Source organism: Melanostigma gelatinosum (genome assembly GCF_949748355.1).
Source record: "Melanostigma gelatinosum genome assembly, chromosome: 3".
Classification (NCBI taxonomy): domain Eukaryota; kingdom Metazoa; phylum Chordata; class Actinopteri; order Perciformes; family Zoarcidae; genus Melanostigma; species Melanostigma gelatinosum.
Window position 1 is genome coordinate 22,766,878 of NC_136636.1, and position 27,186 is coordinate 22,794,063.

Sequence of the window (27,186 nt, forward strand, 5' to 3'; positions counted from 1 at the left end):
GTCTTCCTCTCAATCCTCTCTTCACCTTAACTTCTCATTATTTCTTCTCTCCAAAATCCTTTGTCATCCTCTCTCCTTCTTCATGCTGCTGCCCTTACATTTCCTCTCCCCTTCTCTTTTCTTCTTCAGGTTTCGGGGCGGGCTGGATGTCACTCACGGGCAGACGGGGACAGAATCCGTCTACACAAGTTTCCATAGTAAGGAGATTATGTTCCATGTGTCCACCAAGCTGCCTTACACCGAGGGAGACTCACAGCAGGTATAGTAACAGTACAATGATAAATTATCAGGGTACCTACTTTGTGTTTTCAATGTCCTTCACTAACTGATTTGTAAAGGCCTCTCCTTGTGACTCCTGGGCTGTAAAATCCAGATTTCGGTCTTTTAAGTTCATGTTGATGAAGCAAGATGAATCATTTGAATCTGCAACAGCTTAAATTGGTGGTTAAAGGAAAAGTTTTGCATTCTTGTTGAAATTTCGACGAGGACTGTCATGTATGGTAAATTTGAAGCTATTGCGAGCTCGATTCGCTGACTCTGTCCAAAAGGAAACAAAGTCTGCCTACCAGCACCGTAACTCACAAACTAATATGTCATCTTGTTTATTTAATCTGTACTAAAACCAAAATGTAAAAAATAACATGGTAATTAATGAGCTTTAGAGATGCTGTTGACGGATTTTGTTACCTTTGGACAGAGCTGTTTTCAGTCTTTGTGCTAAGCTGTCTGGCTGCTCATGGTGAGAGTGGTATTGATCTCTTTGACTAACTGTATTTGTAAGTTATACTTATTTTCTTATTATGTATACTAAAATATGCAGAACATTTGCAAAGCAAACAACATTATTTTTTTAATTAGCAGGTTTCATGTCCTTGAGAAATATCGTTTTTTTCATTTACCATTTCCACAAGTGTCGTCGACTGGAATTGAAGTGTGTCTGCTGTTGGTTTGTGTCTGAATACTTTCATCTCTGTGATGAAGTGTTGCAGTAAGCTACATTAGTCCAAAACCTGCTTTTTAAAGCCACAAGTGGTTTGAACTTTGTTACCACAGCAACCCTGCACAGACCGTCCATATTGCCGAGAAACAGAGGAGATAAACAACACCCACACGGGATGATTCATGAGGGAACTCAAGATAAGGAGGCAAAGTGCAACCATAATGCCATTATTTCAGTCGGGAGAAAGTGAAGAATTAATGTGGCCAGATCTGATTGACTGTGATCCGATTTGAGCGGATGTTCGGCATTAACAGATGTCAAGTGTCTCAATCCGGGCCCACGCCGGCTGAGTTCGTTTTTAAGTGCTAATAAGCCCAGGGATGATGCAGTATAGCAACCTGGCTGCCTCTGCAGCCACATGTGTCCTGTTTCACTCTCAGCCTTCACTGCTGTCTTAGCGATACAGTTTCATCATTAGATGTATCATAAAATATAGTCGGGTTGTGCTATTTCCTCCACAAAGGACTTCGCTTTCGGCTCATTTACGTCGATCAAATTGGATTTCCAAGTTTAGAACTGGATGATTTCTACAAATTTGGCAAGGGGACGTTTTTCACATCTGCAACAGCACTACATTTCGTGTACATAATATTTCATGGCATGTTTCTGGCTGCTATGACGAGCATATTATAAAAATAAAACTTGCCAGGGCCTGAAACAGATGGTTCATGTGAGCAAACAGTCTGTCTTTACCAGACATATGCTGTAAATCAATCAGACTAACTGGAGAATAATCATCTGTAACTCCCAGGGTAAACATTCGCTGTATTAAACTGTGCACCCAGTTGGTCAACCCTTGAGACCGTGCCAGCTGACACTGCAGCGAACAGGTGTGAAGTGGCTTTGTTAAATGTCCGCACTTTAGTGTGTTAAATAGCCCGATGGCTGACGGAGGGTAATCACCTCATGCTGCTGCAGCGCAGGTGTCACGGTGTTTACTGAGGAGGACCATGGGAGCTGGGTCTTTATTGGCCAAGACCATCTGCACGGAGAATATTTTTGACTGAGCATCTATTGGCTTATACAACCCTGATATATCTGCTTCCTCTCAACTGGAATGATTTTGGTCGCTGAGCCTGAGCAGAATATATTTTGACATCCTGATATCTACTCGCTTTATGTTTTTATTTGATTGCTGAAAGGAAAACATTTCTGGGACAGTATTTATCACATCTCAAACAGGATATTCGCCCCAACTGCTGCAAAATCCTAAATACACATATTTTGTCATATTTTTAATTTGATGAATTTTCACAAAAACAGCAAAAAAGCTACGGATATCTGCTCTGATATTTATGGGAACATCTTAGCTGTCTAAATAAGAGTTCCTAGCCAAAGGCTATGAGGTGTCAAGCAGAGGAAGTAGGTGTCCCAACTGCTTGGCAACACTAAGTTCTTTTAAAAGGCATTGCTTGGATACAAATGTAAAATTTGGGCACAGCCACTCTGTCCTCCAAGTGCACAAGTGTCCTTTTGGCAAAAGGACACTTGGCAACTTTTTGGCAACAAAATGTAGCTATTCAGCAGTAACGAGCCATCTGCAGAATCATAATCCATTTTTGTTTGACTTTGCAGTACTGGCTTTCCGATTCATTAATTTCCCCCATCATCAACAGCCTTTTAATGCCTAGGCCTAAATCTAGGCCTAGGCTACATCAAACGTAAATAATAATGACAGTGATACATATTTACTTTATTTATATAGCACCCTTCATACAAGAAATGGCAGAGGCAAACCCACCTGGCGGACACAAATTCACTACAGGTCTCGATTTCACCGAAACAAGCCTTTTTTCATCCATCTCAGAATGTAAAGGGACTTGTAATAATACAAAGATAAGCACATGATACAGCAGGGGATCAACACCTGTTAGTGTTACAGGATCAGTTCACAAAAATGAATAAACCTGATTGATGGGGGCCTATTAGTCAGTGAGTACTGTAGGTTTTCTGATCGTTTTCAGTATACACCATCATCCGTGTCATGCGTGCATATGAGCTATTTTATGTGTATTTATTTAAGTTTTGTAAGAAGTTTTCAGATAAAGCTAATAAAAATAGAAGTGGCTGTAATAGCTGTTAAACCCTTAGCACTGTTGGATTTTAGTCCCGCCCACCTCTCTGCCTGGACTATATTTATTCCCAGTAAATCTTCCAGTGCGCCTCCTGGAAGTGATTCGGTGTCGGGCGTGCATTTGAGATGCTCCAACCGGTCATTTGAGATGTTACCGCTGTTGTTAGTTTTTGTTTTTCTGTGCCATCCAGCTGCAGAGGAAGAGGCACATAGGCAACGACATTGTAGCCATCATGTTCCAGGAGGAGAACACGCCCTTCGTTCCAGACATGATCCAGTCCAACTTCCTGCACGCGTATGTGGTGGTGCAGGTGGAGAACGCCTGCACGGACAATGTCACCTACAAGGTTGGTTCCAAAGACCGCTAACGTATCAAGAAACTTGTATTGATAGTGAAAAAAAACATTTCAATATTCACTCGCTTCGTTATTCGGGAGCTTTTTTTTTTGTCTGTGCATCACGTATCCCAGCGTGTCACAGGCTGTGCTCACCTGCTTCCTCCTCCAGGTGTCCGTGACGGCGCGGGATGATGTACCTTTCTTCGGGCCTGCTCTGCCTGACCCAGCCATCTTCAAAAAGGTCAGCAGTCACACAAACTCAATTCCCCTTTCCAAGCAGACATCATCAACCTTCATTCTCTCCGCCTGTCCTCTGTATTTACCTTCCTCAGGGGCCCGAGTTCCGCGAGTTCCTCTTCACGAAGCTCATCAATGCAGAGTACGCCTGCTGCAAGGCCGAGAAGTTTGCCATGCTCGAGGTGAGAAGAGTGTTGCAATGTATATTGAATTATAGACGTGTGAATGCTTGTATGGTGTGTGTATGTGTGTGTGTGTGTGTCGGGGGGGGGGGGGGGAACTTGCAGGCTGACTGTTGTTGTTGTTGTCAGGAGCGCACGCGCTCAGCCCTGTTGGAGACTCTGTACGAGGAGGTGCACATCAACAGCCAGTCCATGATGGGTCTGGGGGGAGACGAAGATAAGCTGGAGAACGGGGCCGCCGGAGGGGGAGGAGGCTTCTTCGAATCCTTCAAGGTACAGCCGCGTCCCTCATTTGGAGAGGCGCACCGTTAATCTGCAACCTCCATATGCATGACAGAGAATGGTTATGTCGGCAGAAACTTTGATGATGCTTTTTATTCTTTTTTCTGTCTCTTGGCTGGGATTCTGGGTATTCACACATGAGAAAACAAAGCATAGAACATTTGCACTTTCTCAAAGGACCAGTCCTCTGTGGCATTTGATTTCCTCACTTGGCTGCTGAACTCGGGGTGTTTTCACACGATGGTGTGCTTATGTGGCTGGGTGGACCGTCCCGCTGTGTATGAAAGACACCTCCTCTGACTGAGTGCTCCATCAATGACCATTAGGGTGGCGGAGCGTAGCCCGGCCGCCGGGGCTCGGCGGTATAGGAGCTCTGATTGTGTGTGCCTGATGAACTATTTAATGACCCCTCATTAGGGATTTGATGATGCAGTTTCCATGTCTCCCCATAGGCAGCGTTCCCCTCGCTGTTTTTCTCTCGTCTCTGCGTCACCAACTGGTTCTCTGCCATCTTTTCTGCATTTCCAATTCAGAAAATATAACCGCCTTTGTCTCAATCTCTGTCTCTAGATCCATTTATTCTCCATACAAGCACACACTAGCTCTGTATAAATATACTCCTGCCCACAAATCTGGTCTCTGTCAAGAGCCACCTTCCAGCCTTTCTCTTTCTCCCTCAAACCTCCACAAATTACATCTGCAGATATCTCCCACTCCACCTCCCCCTCTCTGCCTCTGTCTAACTGTCCTCCTTGCTCACACTGTGTCTCATCTTCCCCTCCCATAACACAAAACCCCACAATATACGTAGAATAAGAGATGCGGCTTCATCCTCCTCCACCGCGTAGCCTACAGTCTCCCTGACCTTCTGTAAAGCTACATTTCTTTCACGCAGCCTCTCCCTCCTGCCTGTTGACCTGCACTAACCCTGAGTGTTCAAAAATAATCCTGCATACACACATGTAAGCACAAACCACGATGTGCACACACAAATACACACACATGTCTATATACACACATTTGTGTCCTGAGATTTAACACATTGATTCCAAAATATTCACACATATTAGCACTCGTAGCATGTAGTCATAGAGACAATATGGCATACTGACCTTCGTTTCAAAATAATGTCCAATTGGAGCAAAGCTGTTATAAAAAGTTGACATTTTTTTTAACGTTTTACATTGCATGAAACACAGCTTGATATGTAATGTGGTTATAATACATATTAAGCATTTCGTGACAGGCCTTTTTGACAGCTTAAATTTGACCTGCAACCCAGTCACCAGAAAAAATGTAAGAATCGTAGGTTTCTGCAAACCACAGTTTGCCACGTTCGGAGCAAGTGGTGCAGTGTATCGAGTGTCCCATATTGAAAGTTACTTGGTGAAATAACGAGTATTTCAAGAGAGAAACAGTCCTCAGATGGCAGATGGGAGTCATGGTGGATGGTTCAAATAAACACAGGACATCCACCCAGGAGAAACCAACGTGTGAAACCGAAAGTTAACGTTGAAGTTACGCTTTTTACATAACGCTACGTAAGAAAATCCACTAAGCGTGGTTACTTATTGACATGAGTTACGCTGGTACGATACGCTGTTACGGTACGCTGTTACGGTACGCTGTTACGATAACTTGTTACGATACGCTGGTACGATACGCTGTTACGATACGCTGTTACGATACGCTGGTACGATAAGCTGTTACGATACGCTGGTACGGTACGCTGGTACGGTACGCTGGTACGGTACGCTGTTACGGTACGCTGTTACGTTACGCTGTTACGATGCGCTGTTACGGTACGCTGTTACGGTACGCTGTTACGGTACGCTGTTACGGTACGCTGGTACGATACGCTGGTACGGTACGCTGGTACGGTACGCTGTTACGGTACGCTGGTACGGTACGCTGTTACGTTACGCTGTTACGGTACGCTGTTACGGTACGCTGGTACGGTACGCTGTTACGGTACGCTGTTACGTTACGCTGTTACGATACGCTGTTACGGTACGCTGTTACGGTACGCTGTTACGGTACGCTGTTACGGTACGCTGTTACGGTACGCTGGTACGATACGCTGGTACGGTACGCTGGTACGGTACGCTGTTACGGTACGCTGGTACGGTACGCTGTTACGGTACTCTGTTACGGTACGCTGTTACGGTACGCTGTTACGGTACGCTGTTACGGTACGCTGTTACGGTACGCTGGTACGGTACGCTGTTACGGTACGCTGGTACGGTACGCTGGTACGGTACGCTGTTACGGTACGCTGTTACGGTACGCTGGTACGGTACGCTGTTAGGGTACGCTGGTACGATACGCTGTTACGATACGTTTCTACGATACGTTTCTACGATACGTTTCTATGATATGTTGTTACATCATTTTTTTAACACAAACTATGATGTTCTTTCGAACCTAAACCAAGTAGTTTTATTGACTAAACCTAACCAATCATTTAACACCATTAACCACGTGACATTGTGCGTTCCTGCAAGTGTGATACGAGGCTGATATGAAACGTATTAATTAAAAAACGTCCACATTCTACGTATCTCGTGGTTTGCAGAAACATACGATGCCAACTCTTTTTTCTGGCAACAATACCAGGACCCTGAAAACTGATGCAACTAAATGGAATTCAGCCAATGTCAATTTTAGTAACTACATTTTAGCTTTTTCTATTTTGACATTTTTAAAAAGTTCTATTACCACCAAATTTTGAGAATATCTAATGTAAATGAAAATTACGCCAATCTGTGTATTAGCAAAGTATTTACTAACATGTACATGTTGGTCAACTTTCAAAATTTACTTAATTTGGATAAATAGAATTTAGTTTGAGCGTAGAGTCCCACACATGTGGTATATATTGCTTTGAACATCGGTCAGTGTGTTGCGTTTCCACAAAATATCAAAGTGGATCCACTGACAGTATCTCCTCGTTTCTCTCTGTAGCGGGTCATCCGCAGCAGAAGCCAGTCTATGGACTCCATGGGCCTCAGTAACAAGAAGTCACACACAGTCTCCACTAGTCACAGTGGCAGCTTCACCCACAATCCCGCAGAGAGCCCCAAAAACCCAGGGATTGTAAGTATCCCATTTTGGTTCACACGATGCCCGCCTAACACATACATTCAACATACAATATATTTCACCCCATTCGCAGGATAGAAGCAGACTGCTCTAACCCCTATTCTTTCTTATATGCAGCACTTTAGCAAATAACTCCTGGTGACACATTGTATCGCTTTCATCAGTATGTCATCATCGGAGCACTTACTTTCATTCCTGACATTTTTAATTCACTCTTACTTTTCATTAAAGCGGCTTTTATTGATTGCCTTTTTTTTTATAGACGGCTCATTTTGTGTTACCATTTAAGCTAGGGTTGATAATATTGAGAAACTAGCGAGTGTGCGATAGATTATCCAATAATAGTAAAAAAAAAAATGATGCCCAGGGTTGCCAACTCTTTTCCAGTGAAAGTCACTGATGATTCTGATTCTGATTCTGACAGTCCGTCCCTTCAGGCCTCCCTCCAAAGCCTCTCCCCCAAAATGATCACAATGAATGTCAACAACGAATATTGCTGTTGTCAGCATTCACAGCTGTCAAGCTAGCAGCTTATGGAAAACTCCGACAACGAGCAATGAGTGTGAATGGAACGATTGGACGTGCTTATTACAGTCCTACGACAGCCACATGTTTTTTCCTCTTTTTTTTGTCAGGGCCTCTAATTTATTGATTGCTGTCGAGGTCAATTTGTACAAATATATGATGTTTCTTTCAAGATTACCAACCCTAGCTCTACTGACTGTTTTTCTTGTTTTGTTTGTAAAATGAACAGCATAATTAATTTTCTCCGTTCCATTCATTCTCACGTGTTGAGAGATTCTTCACCACCACATCGAGCGACAGTTAGATATGTAGGATGTTGTTAGTGGCCGTCAATGCGAGGTGCGAGATTGTTTGTGAGCCCCAGTCCAGTCTCTATCCTGAGTCATGAAGTGAGCTCAGTGTAACGGCTGTATGACTACCCAGACTCCCTCCCTCTGCACTGTGCTTTTGTCATGACTGTTTCCTCCTGTAAACGTTACAACCTCTTTCCGCAGCCTTGTTGTATTATGTGCATGTGTTATGTGCTATACAGAGAATGCATGGCACATTCCATCAATGGAAGGAGCACACCGTCCTGTTTGTGTCTCTTCCAGGGACGGGGTTAACTATGTTTTTTTTTTTTTCTTTTAATATTCACTGCAGTTTGGGATTCGGTTGCTGGCAGTATTTTGAATTGGGACAAAATGGACCTTGTTTCTGAAACTCATGACTATCTCTTTGGATTCTGTCAGCACTCTTTGCCCCTTTTTTTCTCCTGTTTAAATGCTTCAACACAAACCTGTAACCCTCAGGGCAGAAACTGCCGACATGCCTGCTACCTCGGTGGCACTCCATCTCCGGCTGTGTTCTGGGCCCCCAGTCTGCTGTTGCTTCTCTATTGCCTCAATATCTTTTATGTCTTCCCTGTCAGGTCTCGCTGCAAGCTCTTTTTTTTTTAAGCTCTTATGCACCTTGCTGTTAAAATTCTTTGTGCTGTGCATGAGATCTCATGATGTGTTCTTTCCCTTTCTTCCCCCCCCCCACCCCTTACTTTTCCAATCTACCATCTCCTCTCTCTCTCTCTGCTTCCCTGGCCCTGCCTTGTGTGGCTCAGTCATTGCTTGTTCCAGGGAAAAGTCCCAGTAAATATGGACGCCGAGGCAGCGCCATAGGGATAGGAACAATAGAAGAGGTTCATGTATATTTCTCCCTTCTTGTTTACTGTCTCTGCTGTTAACTTTGCTTTTGTCTCATAATGTCTAGTGATCATAAAGTGTGCAGTCAGTAGTTTCTAGTTCAAATATGTGGCTGTGAGAGGATTTCACGTATTGATATTCATGTTTGTTTATTTATGGTGTTAATTCTAATTTCTGGCATTCATTCATTCATTCATTCATTCATGCAGTAGTCTAACCTTCTTTTATTCATGCATCAAGAGCTGAAAGAGAATTGATCCAGCTCGGACCGAGGAATGTTGTAGCTACTATATCGAATAAATCTTGCCTGTAAAGTAAAGTGTTTTTTACAGGCAGATGATTTTTCAGGTTATTTATTCCCTCGCAGCGGATTCATGCATTCATTCAGTGCTTTGACTTTTAAATGTGTTCTTAAACTCTGAAAGAGAAAAGTAGGAAATTCAGAAAAGAAAATGTTAACTCGACTCCCACGTATGTTCTTCTACACAGTCATTGATGAATCATACTGCATCTTGAATTAGAAGCATGTACCAGTCATCTTGAAGTTTGAACAAATAAACTTGACAGTCTGACCTGAGTACTTAAAATAAAAGCCACGTAGAAAACCAAACAGGATGCTTGGCAAGACTTTTAATGAGAGAATATGTATATTAATAATTCACTTCTTGCCGGAAGCCCAGAGAATCATGGACTATCATGTCATTAGAGGATGTATTAAGCCATCGCTTCATCATTTATTTCGCAGCATGTTTTTTACATGTGAACATCTTCCACTTCAGCAGCCTACCGTGTCATGCACTGCATATAGTTAATGCTGTGGTTGTGTAATGGTTGCACTACCCCCATATTGTGTGTGTGTGTGTCTGACTCTTCTCTTCCTGCTCACCGTCAGTCATTGATCATTCCTGGGAAAAGCCCAACCAGGAAAAAGTCTGGGCCCTTCAGCTCCCGTCGCAGCAGCGCCATTGGCATCGAGAACATCCAGGAGGTCCAGGAGAGGAGGTGAGAGGACGGAGCAGAGCGGATCAGCAGCGAGTGGGTAGTGAGGAGAGAATTGTGTTGCAATAGATGGAAGCAAGGCGTTAAAATTAGGAAGTCGGCCATTAGAAGACGCACTTCTCAAGAGACAAGCTCTTGTTGGACGGCAGTTTTGATGAAGAGGCTCAAATTATCAATGGCTTACTTTATTTGTTGTGCTTCATGAGCGCAGGGACGTATTGGGCTGCCCGGGATATGTGCAGTGCATGCACATGCTAACATGCACAGGCTTATTAATGTTCAGAACAACTGACAGATGTAGTATCACATTTTCTGTTGTGAAATCTGAAACTTAAGTGGGAATACTGGCACAGCAGAATAAACAATATCATCCATATGCTCAATAATGTTTCAACCTGTATCAAGCTCAGCTGCACTTTCTATGATACCCATGTCTACAACGCCGTGTAAACACTTATAATGCGTAATAATATGTTCAAAGCACTGTATAATCATAGTTGTAAGCGTTCTTAAATATCCTTCATGCTTTATAACAATAATACACATTAAAAAACACATTGAAGGGCCCCTTCTTCAGACTACAACGCATGTTCAGATGAATGTGATATGTGCTGTATCGTATTTACACGTTTTAATCTCCATCCCTGTCCTGAAGCCGAGAGGTGTCACCCAGCACCATGAGGACACTGGAGGGAACTCACTTTTCACAGGAAAACAAATCAGACAACTCCTCCAATCAAAGCTCTCCAGAATTCCCTGCTGCCAGGAACAGGTGACTATTACGTCGATTATTTATACAGTAATAAATGATACACATGCACAAACTAAAGCTAATATGAGACGAGATATATTTCTAGAAATGGTGAGAGTATTTGCACGATATAGCTTCAATTTGCTTTTACTAAAAGGCTGCTCTTGAACCCATTTGTTTATTGTGGTTATTTTAAAAATATTGTGATATATAGTAAGTTTTGGTAAGTATTGCCCTAGATAGAGCTAATTTAGAGGGTTGCATCAACTACAGAACAGCTTAAAAGATTTACGCTACCTGGCACAGATGCAAACACACTGATGTCACATGTGCTACCCCGAGGTGCTGTGAAATGAAGAGGAAGAATTAATTAACTTCTGGAAGAAAAAGTAATAAATACTAAAATGAAACCCAGTTTTATTCCGCTGCCCGAAATAAATTTGGCTTCTGGAGACCACAGGTGTGTGTGTGGTCAGAGTGACCCAGGTGTGTAGTCTGGCGATGTGTTGCAGGGCGCCGTCCATCCCCGAGGCTCAGGACCTTTCCCGCTCCTCCTCCAACGCCAGCAGCTTTGCCAGCGTGGTGGAGGAGCACGAGGCAGAGGAGGAGTACGACACTGGACTGGTGGGTGGAGACGTGCCACGCAATAATGACAGTGCATACATGCATGCCACTTCCCCAGAGCCCAAACAACAGGCAGCTGATGACATATTTAATATTTGTCCCATTTTCACTGTGGGGGGGGGGGGGGGGGGGGGGGTAATTCTGTTACCGAAAGCAATTAAAACAAAGGATTTAAGCTGGTTTGATGAATTTCACTCTATTCCAATAATGACATAATATATTACAAAATCTATTGCATAGTAATTAATCCATTTATTTCACTTGCACCATTTTGCACCTAAAAAGGAGGTAAAAAAAGGGAGAAATGCAAATACAGTCATGGAGTAGCCTAGAGCTGTGTTTATGATTATGCTGTTCCTTGTTATATATTATTGGTTAAAAAAAGGGAAATACTTCTAAATTCCTTTTCCCCTCCTACAGGAAAGTGTGTCTTGTATTACGCCACTCAAGGGAGAGTCGTTTGTGTACAGCTCTGCGGCAGACGACAGTGCGTGCAGTACCAGTCAGGCATGTTATCCTGGTGAGTTTGGGAGAATAAGCGTCATATTACTGGGTCAGTGATGGCCTGAGGGTGTGAAAAAACAGGCACGTTTGCAAAGGTTGACCGTTTCACATAATCTATCTGGGGCAAATCTAGATGGGGCGGATGTGAGAATAACCTCCTCCGCTTCCCGAGCAATGAATGTGGACGCACCCTTGAATGATACACTTCATCTCACTGATAACACCAGAAGTCTGTGTTAGCAAACTGTTCTTTTACTACATTAATGAACTTTACAATGCTTACAGAGAACAGCAGTACAAATTTATATGTTTAGTTTTTTTTTTTTCTATCCCTGGTGATTCACTCTGATCCTTCAATCTTTTGCATGCTGGGATATCCTTCTTAAGACTACAGCTGGCAGCATTATGGGCTTGAGTTTATTAACCATGACGGCCACGCATCTGTCGTCTCCTTTCCAGCAGCGTGTCGTCCTCAGCAGCAGCCGGACGGAGTGAAGACGTCGGAGCCAAAAGGGACAGACAGCCGGCCCAAGACAGAGCGGCCCTCGCAGGAGCACAAGTTCTCATCGGTGAGACAAACCGCTTGTCACCGGGCATTGGGTGACACTCGGATGGCTTTACTCCGTGTTGCACGAGGCCACGGGAAGGAATGTTTCCCCTCGTTGATTGCTTGAGTCGTTTATTGAGTGGAAAGACCAGATGTTCACTACTTTTACAGATATGCAATGAGGATAACTGTATGTATGCTGTATATTGTACAATGTCAAGTCTCTAGTTTAACATTTGACAAGGCGATACGATGATGTTTGTGTATGCTTCATAACTAGCGTGCACTGGTGCCCATCATCAGTACCACACGCCACCAAACGAGACAGATCAGCACTAGTCAGATTTTTTTGGTTTTCTATGTGTTGGTATTAACTGCCATCTTCTTTCTATGTGTCTTATGTGTGCAGGACTGTTAGCCACACTCCTCTGATTACGGCATCGACATCCATTTTCAGGTGAGACATAATGTTGACATAATCTTGGAGCTATTTAACGTTTGGATGCCTATAAAGATTGTTGTTCCTTTTCTTCATATGTCACATTTGAACCCCTCATTCCCCTGATTCTCTTTTTATTTTATGTCTGTCTCATGTCTTCTCCTTTGTCTCAGCATTCCCATAAGAGAAGAAAAGAGCCAAGGGCATGTGAACTCCACCACTGACGCAGGAGAGGAGCAGAGTTAGAAGCCAGATCAAGAGACCGACAGATCTTCCTTTGTATGTTTGCCGTTGGATCTGCTGCCTATCGTGACAAGACACCCAGCTCCATGGACACGTCCCTACCTGTCGGCCTCATTCCAGCTCTATGTCGAAACCCTCCTTGAACTTGAACGCTCAAAGCAAAGGAACAGAGTCCACCTCACATCCCACTGTGATATTGTACATGGGTTTTCACTTTGATGTACCGGGTGTGTGTGCGTGGCTGCCTGCCTGCCGCGCCACGTTTGTCTGTTTTGCTGATGATCTATTCTTCTTGTTCTGAGTATTCTGCAGTGGATATTTGTCGTGTTTGACGACAGCTTCGGTAAATCTGTCGTTTTTGATGGAGGGGCACATCTGTGATGCTGTTGTTGGTGGCTGTGATCGCATCTGTCCTTCCCCCTATAGGTGGGTGAAATATACCACGGAAAAAATGCAATCTGCTATTTTTTTATTTGAATTTCTGAAGAATTCAATCCACAGTAAGCTTTATAATTAGAATAAAAAGCGTAATTCCTGTAGTGCCCCCCCCCCCCCCCCAACCTGCATCCTCAATCCACATGTCAAGATCCTGCTGTTAGGACCCTTGTCTCCAAATACTGTTTGTCACACACCACTTGTTGATTTGATGTGTGTGTATACAATGGTACTGTGCATGGTGTAAATCTGCTTGCCAAAAAAACCCAACCTGTCCTCTGTACACTGGTGCCATGCTTGACATAGAGGTGTTGTCCCCGTGATTTGTGTTTTGTTGAGAAAACCAGCCAACATCTCCAGCGCAGCACATTGTCGATAGAGAGCCAAATGCCACAGTTTCCTACTTTATTTGTAAAGTGTAATATATGTACGTGACCGAAGCACTACATTTTCAAAGTTACTTTGACCTGATTTGTTCGCTGAATATGAATTACACTGTGACTCGTCTTGAAGTTGCCTTTCTGATGATTGTGAGCTGCTTTGAAGGGAGGGTCGTGTTTAAAAGGCACTGCGTCGCCAGCTGGCTTGAATGGAAAACTAGGCAGACGTATTTATTTATACATGTCCGCCACAATGAATGGTGATACTGTGTTGACTCCCGACCGCAGCAACAGCGGAAAAGCTTTTTTCCCCATTTTCAGATTGTGACGAAGGAATCGACTTGATACACGGAGTTTATTTCAGTGATATAACTGAAGCGCACTTGAGATTCATTGTCTACACTGAATTAAAGACAGCGTTTAAAGACACTGGACCAAATGCAAAAACAGTATGCTGTTTTCAAACTGTTAATAGCTATAAATCACAACATTTTGCATCTGCCTCTACAGACAAATATAAAAAAGATGCACTTTTTCTGGTTATAATTACACGCATGTGTATTACAGCCTTTCAAATTGATTTGAGGAAAGATCAGATTTTTCTCTGGACTCTGGAAATGCTTGAGTAGATGAAGTGCTCCCTCTTGTGGCTCAGTATTATTATTATTATTATTATTATAGCACATCACTGTGTGGTACCATTCATCTAACTGTGCTTGCACTGTATGCCAACGGCCGGTCCAGACAACGAGATCTTGGGAGAGAATCTTCTGCGTGCTCGATTCAAATGATTGTATTTCTGTTTTTGTCAACAGTCTACTGAAGCCCTTGTTCAAAACTTGTAAATATTGCTTTACATCCTTTTTTCGTAAATAAAGCCAACGAAAATGTTTAATAAAGATGAAAATGCATAATGGATCAAAGGCCTGGGGTGATCCTTTATACATTGATGGTTACTGGGCAAGTATTTAGCAAAACAAAAAATGGGGCGTGTTGCACAATGATTGGAAAGAAAATTAAGCTTTTCATGATTTTAGAGATAACATAAGGCTTTGACAAGAAAAATATCTTCTAACTAGGGCTGGGCGGTATGACCAAAAATACATATCACGGTATTTTGTAAGATTCTGGCGGTTTCACGGTATTTTATTTTCCGCTTTAAAGCATTAATTAACGCCGAAAAGAACCTGCCGGTCAACCGGCCAGCCGGCGGTGAACAGCTGTTTGTGTGGAGTATTCCGTTCAGTCACTTCCTGTTTCCTTCACCTACATTCCCCTGGGTCCTAAGTCCCTCCAGGTACAGCTTCTTATCACCCTCTATGTACCAACATACATTTATAACAAATACCACACATATTACATGGTAATCAGCGTTGCATATGTGTCTGACCAAAATACCTTTTGTTGTTCAGGCTTTGTTCATCCTGCATCGCTCTTTTCTGTTCTTTAATGTAACGTTACTAGCGCAACAGAGCCTCTCCCAGCTGTTAGCAGACTGTTAGCGAGCTGTACCCAGCATGCAGTTCGGGGGGGAAATTTTATAAATGTAAAATTATTAGTTACAAATTGTTTGTGTCAAACTGTTGTGTCGTGGTGTTTTGCCCTGTTAAAGAGCGTTAGTTGTGGGTTGTTACTTGTTATTATAAAGTTATGACCATGACTAGGGTTCCCTCTCAATACACATACACAACTAGCTCCGACCGCAGCGCTTTCAACCCGAACAATATATTTTGCTGCCTGCTGGAGAGCAGAAGTTGCCTTGAAAAACTCATGTCGTACAGGAAATTAAAACCGGTTGAACCGGTATACCACCCAGCCCTCCTTCTAACCGTAAATTAAGTCAAGGTGCGGTTGTTTTATTAAACTATCCAGTATTTTGAAAGCCTCTATAACCCATCTCCACCCACTGTTCAGTTCTCGTTCACATCTCCACATTCCACCACTTGAAGTCGAATGCTTCCCTGCGGACGTTGGAGCCACAGTGCACCTCTCCGAGCAGTTTGTGGTAGGAGGCGAAGTCGTCGATGAACGTGCAGCTGAGGCCCAGGCCCTCCATCAAGGAGCACATCTCGGCCTCCAGGGTGCAGCGCCCATTCACCTTGGGCCCAAAGGGCTTCGGGATGCCCAGGTTTCTCCCCAAGACAATCATGTTCACCTGTAAAAACAGATGCGACGCATCATGAAACTCCCAGATTTACTTACTGGAGTGTTTTGATGCCTCTCAAATTGGAAACGGCCGTTGGAAAATGACAAAACATTACGCCAGAACACACCATGTCAGGGTAGTAAGCCACCGCTCTGTACTCGGCCTTCTTCTCTTCGTCCTCCAATAACTTGAAGATGATAGGCAGGTCGATGATGTCCTGGTCGTCCAGGCCCAGCTCTCTCTTCAGCACATCTCTGTTCCAGTCGATGCAGCTCTGTGAGAGAGCATATCAATGTCAATATCTCGATATCCTGATACCAGACTAGATATGTCACGGGACACAATTAGGACTCGCGAGCAGACAGTCAGGTGACGTGAACAACGGGTTTTTAAAAATGCACGAAAACAAAACGGGTAATCTGAGGACGAGACAAGGGGGGGGCAGGCAGACTGGGAAACCGGGAACAGGATGAGCAAAAAGGGGTGGTTAGAGCTGAACACAAAACAATGATCTGGCAGTGAGTGAGTGAGAGACAGGGGTTTAAGAAGTGACTAGAACAGTGAGGAGAGTTGTACTGATGAGGGAGTGCTTGATTACAGATAGGGGACAGTTGAAAGGAGTTGGACTGGTGCTGAGGGAGTGACTGAGTTGAAAGGCGAGGAGCTACAGAAAAACACACACCGAACACATAAGGCAAAGCCTGATTGTGACACGATATCTTAGTTTTTAGATATCGTAATATGGCATCTGTGTTTTATTATTTGTCATATCTACAAACAAGCAGTAAAAACAGAACAAACAGTCAAATGTAACTGTGTCGTGTACTAGTGCTCTAGTTAATCATTTCTCAGGCTACTTTTGCGGCAAACAAAAAGTAAACTGTGGCCAAATGTATGTGGACGCTCCTGCTTATTAGTAGGTTCAGCTGCCACAAACACCCCCATTACTGAAAGGCACTCATGCAGGAAAACATGAGTCACACTGAAGTGCTCAGTAGCTTTCAACGTGGCTCTTTGTCACAGGATGCTTTCCAGGATGTCTTACCTGCTAGATTTGCCGGGTTAAATTATACATCCTGTGACAGTGAAGTGCAAACATCTAGGAGCGAAAACGAGCTCATAGAACAGGGCCGTCGAGTGCTGGAGCACGTGGCGTGTAAAAGAAAACAAACTGCCTCTGGAGAACAGCTTCAATACAAGTGGCAAAGCAGCCGGGTGAATGAACATCCGCATAGAGCGGAGGCTGCTATAGCGGCATATCAACACCCATATTTCTGGAATGAGATATTCAACAGTAAGATACAAGTGGTACGTCTGGCTGTCCACATACTTTTTGCCACAATGTGCAGATAACAGTCGCAGACTATAAAAAGTTTGTGGACGGCCGTTTTGAAGCCTCAAGGTTGGCATTTTTTTCTGTCGCCATCTTGGTTTTTTTGCAACGAGACAAGAGAGGGTGGGGCTAAGTACAATCAGACGCTGAACAAGACATTTGAATTATTTGGTAGCGACCTGTCAATCACAAGGTAGCCACGCTCTAAAGCGCACCCTGCTTTACCGTCTATTTGACTCTAACTGGACCATAATGTACTAAATGAACATCACGCTGTGTTGAAGAAGACTTGAAACTAGAGATTGAGACATAAACTCATGTTTACAATGTTTACTGAGGTAATAAATCAAGAGAGAAGTAGAGTCATTTTCTCATACAACCAGACTTATTTTTGCAACCAGAGGAGTTGCCCCCTCGTGGCCATTAGAAAGAATGCAAGTTTAAGGAATTTCCGCATTGACTTCACTTTTCAGACCCGGAGGTTGCCTCCTGATTACAGGACATCTTCAGCAGGGAGCCAGATTTGCACGGTTTGAAAATGTATTTTATCATCTTTTCTGGACTTCAGCCAAATCCCGCAATCCCACTCACCTGCACGTAGTTATTTTCAGCTTGGAGACCTCTATCATTAAGTAACTCATCCACTGTTACTGGTTCTTCATGTCCCAGACCTTTTGGGAAGTGTTTTACAGAGTGTTGAGAATGATACCAGTTTGTTGATTGCTAAGATACACATTGTATTGTTGGTTTTCTACAGATATTATTGTTAAAGACGGGCCTACCCTCAAACAGTTTGGCTTGTCCGTGACCATCGTTGTGTAAGCCTCTGAATAGTTTGTAGCCTGCGTCTGGGCTGGCCAGCAGCAGCCGGAAGCCCTGTGTGCGCGGAAACACAAGAGACAAAGATAACACTGTCTGTCTCATTGTCCTCGGGGCTTTTACCATCCCACAAAGAACACAACAGCATAGCATAGCTAGCGGCGTCCTGCCTTCGAACTACTTTGATATTTCAGTTTAGCGGTTTCTGTTAAAAAGGGAATATTTACCTTTCTGTCAGGTGCAGGAACAAAAGTCATGAATTCATCTACGTGGCCGACATAGAGCCAGTCAGAGAACAAGGCAATGGGCTCCTGAACCTTCTGAGCCCACAAGAAGTCCTGAACTACTTTGGTCATGTTCCGTCCTTTAGTTGCCCTTTGGAGAAAGAGAGAGAGAGGCAAGTGATGTTCACCAGTCTTCGGCCATATGTTCTGTTTCCTGCGCTACCCCACAACAGCAGGAACTTATCCCTGGATCTGTTACAAACTCACGTGGGGAAGGCCACTCCAATGATGATTCTACCCAGGGGGTAGTGTTTTCCATTGACCGTGACGGGAGGACTAACCTCCAGATTACCAAATGAGTCCAGGCTGCTCACGTCTTCCCTCTGGGCCACCCTCGTCACATAGCCAAAGTCAGGTCCCTGAGGACATGGAGGTGGTTAAAGATCCCCTCCAGACGTGTTTCAAGACAACAGCTCAACATTTCAAACGTATAGCTGTTGGATGAGAAGATATCTCCTACTTTTTTTCAGTGTATGTCTGGAGGTTTCATCACACTTTGTGTAAGTTGCATTTTGAACCACAATTGGCCTCAAGAGTAGTTGTGATGTCACAAAATCCAACACGCCTTTAATACTTTTCCCCTTCAGCAGATAAAACAGCCTTCTACTGTCAAAAGCAGAGCGTTTCCATTTCAGAAAGCTTTTTGTATCTGCAAACAATTCATGAGAAGTTTGAATCTCACCAGGAGCTCATCATATGGAAAATCCAGGAGATTTCCATTTCGAGGGGAATCCAGGACAACAGGAAACCGGTGATGAGGAGAGTCGATGTAGCCAAACTCCACCTCATCCTGAAAAAAAGAGTTTCTTTAATAACAACTTTACTGATGTTTTTTGTCTTTTCTATTTCAATATTTGATGTGACTTCGGGGTGAATGATTCGTTTTCTTCACCATGATGCGGTTGATGTGAAATCCACTGACATTGCCGCTGTTATTGCTGTGTTTCCCAACTTTTTTTGGTCATTTTTCAAAGAAGCGCATTTTGTCAGAGACACATTTTGGTTTTCTTACCTGCATCCAACGATCTCCTCTGTTCACATACTCGTGGCAAATCTTAAGCTTGTACCCGCTCTTTGCAACAAGGTTCTTCATGCTTTTCAGGAACTGGTAGTTATCGGACGTGCTGACAAGGTGACAATGGAAGAAGAAGTTTTCATTAATTAAGTATGAGTTAGGAATTTTAAATGTAATAGAATTTTGATTTTAATCTAAAAAAGAAAATCATGAATGACATGTGAAACCGCAAAGAGAAAACATGAATTGTAAGTCAACAATAAGCTTTATAAGCTACATTTGCTTGGAGTTAAAATGAAGGGGAATGTGTAACACTGTAACATACAGTTGACTTATATATATCGTCACCATCGTCTTTATTGTTCATCAGTCTCCTCTTACCTGCAGACAAACACCTCGACAGGCCGGAGGGTGTTGGGTGTCATGATCCACGGTGCCACTTTGAGCACGATTGTGTCTGTGAAAATAGGCGTCTCAGGTAGACCCTGTCAAAACATGAGAGAGGTTGCAGAGTCCTGTTTGTAATGTCATTTGACTAAACATCTCATCTAACATCACAAAACTGTGACCTAAAACTGATCTAACCTTTGTTTTTTTTTAAGTGAACAAATCCACTTCAATTCACAAACTATGGCGAGTTCAGCTATGTTGTTGTTGGGTGCGAAAGTTGATTTTTGACCTTGGAAATAGCGGTTTGACCGAAATAAACTTCATCTCAAAGTCCATCTACTGGCTTTGTTTGGAGCGGTCAACAAAGGAAGGCTGTGAGATGTGGTTGAAAGCAAGTGGCCCTTGATTTAAGATTTTCTCGTCAAACTATGTTTTATTAGAATCAACAGTTTGAGTGGAAGCGATAATTAAGCAGCATAAGGACCTCATGGCAGGAGATGAAACAAAAGATGTGTAACACTGTGGATGCCGCGCCGCAGGTCTTACCGTAGCGATGGGCTCTAACAGACTGAGGTTGATGCGGATGAGCCCACTGAAGCCTTTGTCAGGAAACCTGAGGCCCTCCACATAAAAGTTCATCTCTGCTGCTCCTCCGAGGTAAGGCACTTCCTGGGACAGGACCTCACTGCTCAGCACCAGCGGATAGTCCTTCACAAAGTACTTGTAGAGGTGTTTCTCTGACGAAGTAAGAACAGCAGAATCGAGGCTCGTGTACATCATTAGAAAAAATATAACGCGAGTAAAAAAGGTTTATCGATAACAGGTTAAAACAGCACATGTGCCTCAACGAACCAGCTGAATTACGTCATCTGTTCGGGGGCCTTCTCACCCCTCTTCTTTACTCACGCAGTGTATTCTTCGGTTGACAGATTCCGGACCTGAAGACTCTGACACTCTCTGCGTCCCCCTGAGAGATGTGCATGGTGAGCTTGTAGCCCTCTGGCAGCTTGGCGGGGCCTTTGGTCCGCAGCACCATGACAGACATGTCCTTCAGATCTGTTCACCCACAAAGAGTCATTCAGTCCTACGTACCCTTTTTAAAAGCACAAGCCACAGATACATGACATCAATGTGCTTGAGACTTTTTTTTATTCATGCTTTTAACTCTGACGCTAAACACTAAACATTACTACTGGGAAGCACTCACCCACACATAATGAAATAACACCTGGGTTCGCTATCACATTTCAGCCGTACCGGTTTGTCGACTGCAAAGTCATTTGAGAGGCTTACTTTATCAACTCCACAGAGCGCTCTAGGTTTGTAGTTTCGTCAAACGTATTTACCCTGTCAACACTTTAATCTGTTGACCTTGCGAAAGCAAACATGAGAGACCTTTCACAACGCTGACAGTTGTGAAAAAGTTGATGAGTCAGAGAGAAGTCAGTGGTGAACAAGGCTGTACTCTTTTACCTGACACCTTGGAGACGCTGTCCTGCTCACGATCTGGTTTCTTCCTGTAAGCCCACTCTGAGTCACAGTTGACCAATAGGATGGCTCCATGCCCATTAGGACCCCATTTCCAGGATCCCTAAAAAGTTTTCAACAAACCAGACGCACATACATTTGTTTTTTGGAGTTCGTTGGAAAATCTTTGTCTTCAGCGACGTTAACTTGTCAAACTTATGAAATACGTGAGAATATTGAACCAATAATGCTTGTTGAAACACAATCATAGAAAGATCTGAACTACACAGTAGGCTCTTTAAAATGATTGAAATGCTGCGATGAGAATTACAACCCTATTCACTTTGTGACACTTTATTGTTTATCAGAAAGTGAAAAGAAGAGAAAAGATCTCCTGCATTAATTGTCAGACGTTGCGCTCACCTTATTAGCGTTGTTTCTCTCCACAACACCGTCTCTGTCAGCATCCACGTCCAGAGAGATCTCTGCGTGACAGACAGTTTGTTTATCACGGAGTGCCTCTGCAGACATTGCAGATAATGTTTCATATCAAAGTATCCAGCTATTGTTGTCCTACAAGACTGTTTATGTACATTTCTATATCACAATTTCTGTGTATTTGACGATTTCTTTTCTTCTTCTAGTTTTGATGTGCACCGCTAATGCTCTGTTGATATTATGCTGACGAAAGAACAATTCCGAGTTACAAGGTTTAGCAAATAATTGGTTACGATAGAAAGAAAAGTGCATCTTGTTTTATTTCGCTTTAACTCACCAATAGCTGTCAGGTGCAGGACTGCTCTCCCCAAGACCTCTTTACTCTCCCCATAGTACCAGACAGACAGCTTATAAGAAGAAGACACAAGTCCTTAATTGTACAAAATGACATTTGACGATTGTGAAATCTTACAAGTCGCATAAATGAAAATTATGAGCGGTACTATATTGCGAAGCAAAAAGCTCTTGAGCTCGGTTGAATGGGGAATGTCTCCCCTGGTTATTTGAAAAGTGATAAATCATTAAGCAAAAACGCAAACGCTAGAAATGCTTCGAGGTAGGTGAGTTTGATATATTTCTAGTTAAAGTCTACTCTCAATCATAAAGAAAATCCTCCAACGACTTCAGACAAATTCAGTTTAGAAGCCGCATATTCTTTTTGTTGAGTGTTTTGCTTTCAGGCTCTGAATCAAACTAATATTCAATTTCTGAAAAGCAAATATTTAACACCGTTTCCAGGACACCTTGACTGTCATATAATAAGTGGCTCATTTCCTGGAACTGTTTGAGCACATATGGAAATCAGAAAACTTGACCTGCTGCTCTGTGACATGAATTTACTGCACTTCTGTCCTCCTTTACCTTGCTGTCGTTTTCATGTTGACTGGCACGGCTCATGCGGATGAGCAGTACCGAGTTTCCATTGAGAGGGATGGGAGAGACGTGGGTCGTCTGCTGAGGTGAGGGGCTGATGCTGTACTGAACACTGTGGGTGCACTTCACAGAGAAGAACCTGGAGCTGGGAGGGGCACTCCTGAGAACAAGAGAATCTATGTATGTTTACACAAAGCAGGCAGACTGTATTAAACTTGCAGTGTGTGTGTGTGTGTGTGTGTGTGTGTGTGTGTGTGTGTGTGTGTGTGTGTGTGTGTGTGTGTGTGTGTGTGTGTGTGTGTGTGTGTTGGAGCAGATATTTGTTGATATCCAAATGTGGGAGAGAATTGACGCATGCGGACAAGCCACAAGCTCAAATTGTGTGACTGGTAGAGAAGAAGTAGCAGCTGTAGTCATGATAAAGTTAGTCTTTATTCTTTATTGCTTGGAAGACAGCAAAGTGATTTATAAACATACTGGTTTATTAAATTAACAAATTAGAATGATGCGTGTTCACACGAAAATGTTTCTTCAGAATTTGTCTCATGCGAAGACATGCATTCCGCCTGAGGACACCTGGCACACATACCACCAGATCTCAGGTTTTCCAACTGTCAGTGGTGAATTATCATATTCTTCGAAATGGCTGGTTTATCTGTTCAAGATAGTAGAAGGTGATTCAGAAATGACAGTAAAGGTGGTCAGGAACGGTCATTTACGAACAAATTCGCTCTTCTCGCGATCTATGGAGTGGTCTCACCGACGTCACGATCTCCTTAGTTACGAGGTCGGTCGGCCATGTTGGAGTACATACAGATCCTACATGGCGGCGCGTAAGCAAGGAAGTGCGGCGAAAATACCATACTTTGAATCACTGGATAGTGCATCAAAGGTTCGCTACCTGGCCAAATTGAAGGTTATTGGTAACTTGGATCCCTATACGATGAGTGCAGATGGTTTCAGTGCCGATCCTACTTACCTTCCATCGGTAAACTACGCCAACATCTACACGTATCTCGTGAACACCCCGAGTCCTTACACAAAATACGAGCTGGAGTGCTACAAAGGGCTCGACGCTTATAATCAGTTTGTCAGTGGATGGGTCCGAGACGTCAAAGCAACGGTCGTCGAGAATTCTCATCTCGTCATTGGAAGGGTAAATATATACAGATCTGGTCAAATATTTAGCAATATTCAATGTTTACTCAGCGCAAACAGACACGTGTGTTTGTTTACATTGTACATGCACGTCATTGTGTGCGTGTGTGTAGGAATTCACTTTCAACTAACTCCTAACTTCATCCCCCCCCACACATATATATATATACATACATATATATATGATCTGACGTTAAACTCATATCAAGCAATGCTGAGGCTGCATCTCTGTGTTTCGCCTGTTGTACACGCTCGACACGTCTCTGGCACCGACTGCTGTCACGGGCCGATGAAGCTTCGGTAACCTTCTCATGTAAAAGTTTAATTTATATTTCCTTTATTAAATACTGTTCACAAACGAATTTGTAAATAAAATCACTGACCACTTATAAAGTGATCCGCACATACTCTAGTGTACGCCAAATTCCATTCCTTTAGATCTCGAGAGATGCGTGACAGCCATTTCTCGCGACGTCGCTTGGATAGCTCCTTCGTGTCATTTCCTTGATGTGTAATGACCGCTGGCAAACCAAAGAATGATTTCTTGTCTCTATCAGCTCTGCTGCCACAAGCAAAGACAGCACAAAAGTTCACCACCGATAGGTTATGCGACTCAGCCGTACATGCCAGTGGCTTTGTGTGTACTCCAACATGGCCGACAGCTAAACTGTGACGTCACACGAGACCACTCCATAGATGAGGCCTACCGTGGACTGGGTTGCAATGAAAAAAGTAGATCCTCAGAAACACAGTTGGGAAACACTGGTCTATTGTCGAAATAAAAAATAGTCACATGCCCGTATCAGTTGCGGCAATTGTTCCTCCTGTCCACACTGGCTGTGAATAGATATCTTAATGTGATTCCAAAGTGATGAGGAACAAAATTCCCTTCTTGAGGCGTCGGCAGTCTGAGTTTGTCAAACCAAGTTATCTTCCAAAAACATTTTTAGTAAAACTATCCCTCCAACGCAGCTCAGCAAGAAAACACTGTCCCGGGAGTTACAAAAAAGAGGATTTTACACTAAAAACATTGTTTGACCAACTTGAACTGTCGAGACCACATTTTAGCTTTCGTGGATTATCTCCCCCATCACTTACATTCCTATCGTGTTGGGACAGGACCGCCTCATGTACAGGGGGAATGATTACAGCCAACAACAGCTCCATTAACACAGAGTAAAGAGCCTTTTCACAGCAGCAAATTGGGACATGTCATTGCAGTTGTACACACCGGCGTTATTAATAGGAATAAGTTTGGCCCTGTTTCATTTAGGTTGGCATGGGCCCTATAGTGCATCCAGGTTCACTGTAATGGCTGTGACAGACTAAATAGAATGAGACCATAATTTATTTATATTATTACAGCAGTCTTTACTCAAAGACTGCTGTGAAAAGGGGCCTGTGGCTTCAAGATGAACCCATTCTTTATGATTTACAAACAGTGCCACTTTACATGACAAGGCCTCTAGAATGGGTGTGCCAGTCTCCCACCCTGTCCAGTCTGTAATCAAGGCCGGGCTCTGTTGTGTTGTGGAGGCTGGCATTTGGCAGAACGTATTGTCTACATTTCTTTGGGACAGCAAAGACTCTCCTGACGGCAACAATGGAGGACTGTTGACTGTCTCCACTGTACAAAACTAAATGCTAAGGATCTGCATGACATCACCCCCACAGCTCTATTGATGTGGGTTAACAATGGGATTCGTATACACCCAGTTGCCAGTTTATTAGGAATTACCTATCTAACACTAATGTAGCCTAAACAATCCTGCCGTAAATTCCACCTTCCATGAAGTGATAATATTCAACTGTTTTGAAGAGGTGTTGATTTAACGTCATGATCATTTTGGAGCATGTGGTTTGCGGTGCTGTTGAGTTGTATGACACTATACTAAGGGCTGCTTTCATACTTAGTCCACCCTCATTGATATAAATAGGGCAGAGTTGTTCACAGAACTGTAACTAGCTGCACAAACAATTATAAAGCTGACTCAACACCTCTCTAAAACTGTTTCAACAAAAACTGCACTGTAGCTGTATCATAACCTTCATGGAGGTATTATGCAGGACTGTTTTCGATAGTTGTAGGCCAACTGTATGTCTCATGAAATTGGGGATCTATTATTTTTTTTAAGTAGCCTACATCAATATATATATATAGATATATATATATATCTCAATATATATATATATATATATATATATATATATATATATATCAATATATATATATAGCAATATATATATATATATATATATATATATATATATAGATATAGATATATATATATATATATATATATATATATATATATATATATATTGATATATATATATATATATATATTGAGATATATATATATATCTATATCTATATATATATATATATATATATATATATATATATATTGCTATATATATATATATATATATATATATATATCTCAATATATATATATATATATATATATATATATATATATCAATATATATATATATCTATATATCAATATATATCTATATATATATATTGATATATATATATATATATATATATATATATATATATATATATATATATTGATCTGATTGCTATCTGTTTAACTGATTGCCTGTTGACCACTTCACAAATTAAAATAAGGAATGAGACACACTAGGCTGTGTAAATCGCAATAAGCCAGCATTAACCAAGGATACAATAAAATACTATTTCCAGGGGAAAACTCGAACATTTTCATAATAGAATAAATATGACATCTACCACTCTGTAAGTATAAACTCCCCAAAATGTCCGAACAATTTGCAGCGCACACACAGTCCAGATGGATCTGTATATGAGTCCTGCGGGAGACGAGAACCTACCTGTTCAGGTTCACGTTGAGTTCCGAGCCGACCACGCATACAGCGCCTGTAGTTTGGTCATAATCTACTCGGAGAGTCCGGGGGTGAGTCATGACTGCAGTCCTCCCGCAGTGAGTGACCCGCTCAGGCTGAACAGGCTGCTGACACTGAATGTCCTGAACCTGCTCCGTTACCAGAACGCGAGGACGCAGACCTGCACACAATAGCAAGCGATAACAAAGGCTGCAGGTACCCGAAGGATTACGCCTCTGTGTGCTGATTGGTCTACCCACCCCCGTCTCCTATCCCGTCACGTGCATCATTGTGCGTCTGTCTCTCTGTTTATTCAGTCTATTTGTATTGGCGTGGTCTTTTACATTGAATCACTTAGAGGGAATATTCACAGAAAGCCTACTGTTGGCACATTTATTAACAAGTAACTACAGCAGTGGTAACAATTGCTTCGAAGTATTTCATACCACTATTTGTTATAATTGTAGCTGTGAACGCACGCATGCGCAGGAG

The 27,186-nt window shown here is 42.7% G+C and overlaps 2 protein-coding genes across 9 annotated transcripts in view; one reads left to right on the forward strand and one right to left on the reverse strand.

Annotated features, from left to right (window-relative positions):
* LOC306775678 (rap1 GTPase-activating protein 1-like) overlaps positions 1–14,624 on the forward strand; it is a 42,042-nt gene extending 27,418 nt beyond the window's left edge. For 5 of the 8 annotated variants that reach the window (XM_079266144.1, XM_079266143.1, XM_079266137.1 and 2 more), the window contains 13 exons: positions 130–259; positions 3,266–3,421; positions 3,582–3,653; positions 3,745–3,831; positions 3,961–4,104; positions 8,834–8,911; positions 9,808–9,917; positions 10,570–10,686; positions 11,160–11,289; positions 11,710–11,809; positions 12,253–12,362; positions 12,750–12,797; positions 12,953–14,624. In XM_079266144.1, coding sequence (XP_079122270.1) covers positions 130–259; positions 3,266–3,421; positions 3,582–3,653; positions 3,745–3,831; positions 3,961–4,104; positions 8,834–8,911; positions 9,808–9,917; positions 10,570–10,686; positions 11,160–11,289; positions 11,710–11,809; positions 12,253–12,362; positions 12,750–12,758 — 1,243 coding nt within the window. In that variant the 3' untranslated portion in view covers positions 12,759–12,797; positions 12,953–14,624. The remainder of the gene's footprint in view (positions 1–129; positions 260–3,265; positions 3,422–3,581; positions 3,654–3,744; positions 3,832–3,960; positions 4,105–8,833; positions 8,912–9,807; positions 9,918–10,569; positions 10,687–11,159; positions 11,290–11,709; positions 11,810–12,252; positions 12,363–12,749; positions 12,798–12,952) is intronic. The other 3 variants (XM_079266141.1, XM_079266142.1, XM_079266138.1) reach the window with 2 other exon arrangements.
* A 138-nt stretch (positions 14,625–14,762) lies between these two features.
* On the reverse strand, positions 14,763–26,870 carry padi2 (peptidyl arginine deiminase, type II). The gene is made up of 16 exons (XM_079266146.1): positions 26,683–26,870; positions 22,651–22,822; positions 22,067–22,136; positions 21,715–21,776; positions 21,298–21,415; positions 20,731–20,880; positions 20,371–20,561; positions 19,816–19,919; positions 19,432–19,543; positions 19,102–19,209; positions 18,627–18,778; positions 18,363–18,510; positions 18,099–18,192; positions 17,908–17,987; positions 16,111–16,257; positions 14,763–15,992 (listed from the first exon to the last, which is right to left on the reverse strand). The coding sequence occupies exons 1-16, from the start codon at positions 26,772–26,774 to the stop codon at positions 15,759–15,761; spliced, it is 2,034 nt and encodes a 677-aa protein (XP_079122272.1). The 5' UTR covers positions 26,775–26,870; the 3' UTR covers positions 14,763–15,758.
* Positions 26,871–27,186: the final 316 nt, after the last annotated feature.

Bases quoted from the DNA above. Each gene is read 5' to 3' on its own strand.
- padi2 (XM_079266146.1), bottom strand. From the start codon at position 26,774: ATGACTCACCCCCGGACTCTCCGAGTAGATTATGACCAAACTACAGGC. The intron at 20,881-21,297 runs GTAAAAGAGTAC...GTGGGTGAACAG, and splicing joins CAGCGTCTCCAAGGTGTCAG to ATCTGAAGGACATGTCTGTC. The intron at 16,258-17,907 runs GTGAGTGGGATT...GCTCTCTCACAG, and splicing joins CTGAAAATAACTACGTGCAG to AGCTGCATCGACTGGAACAG.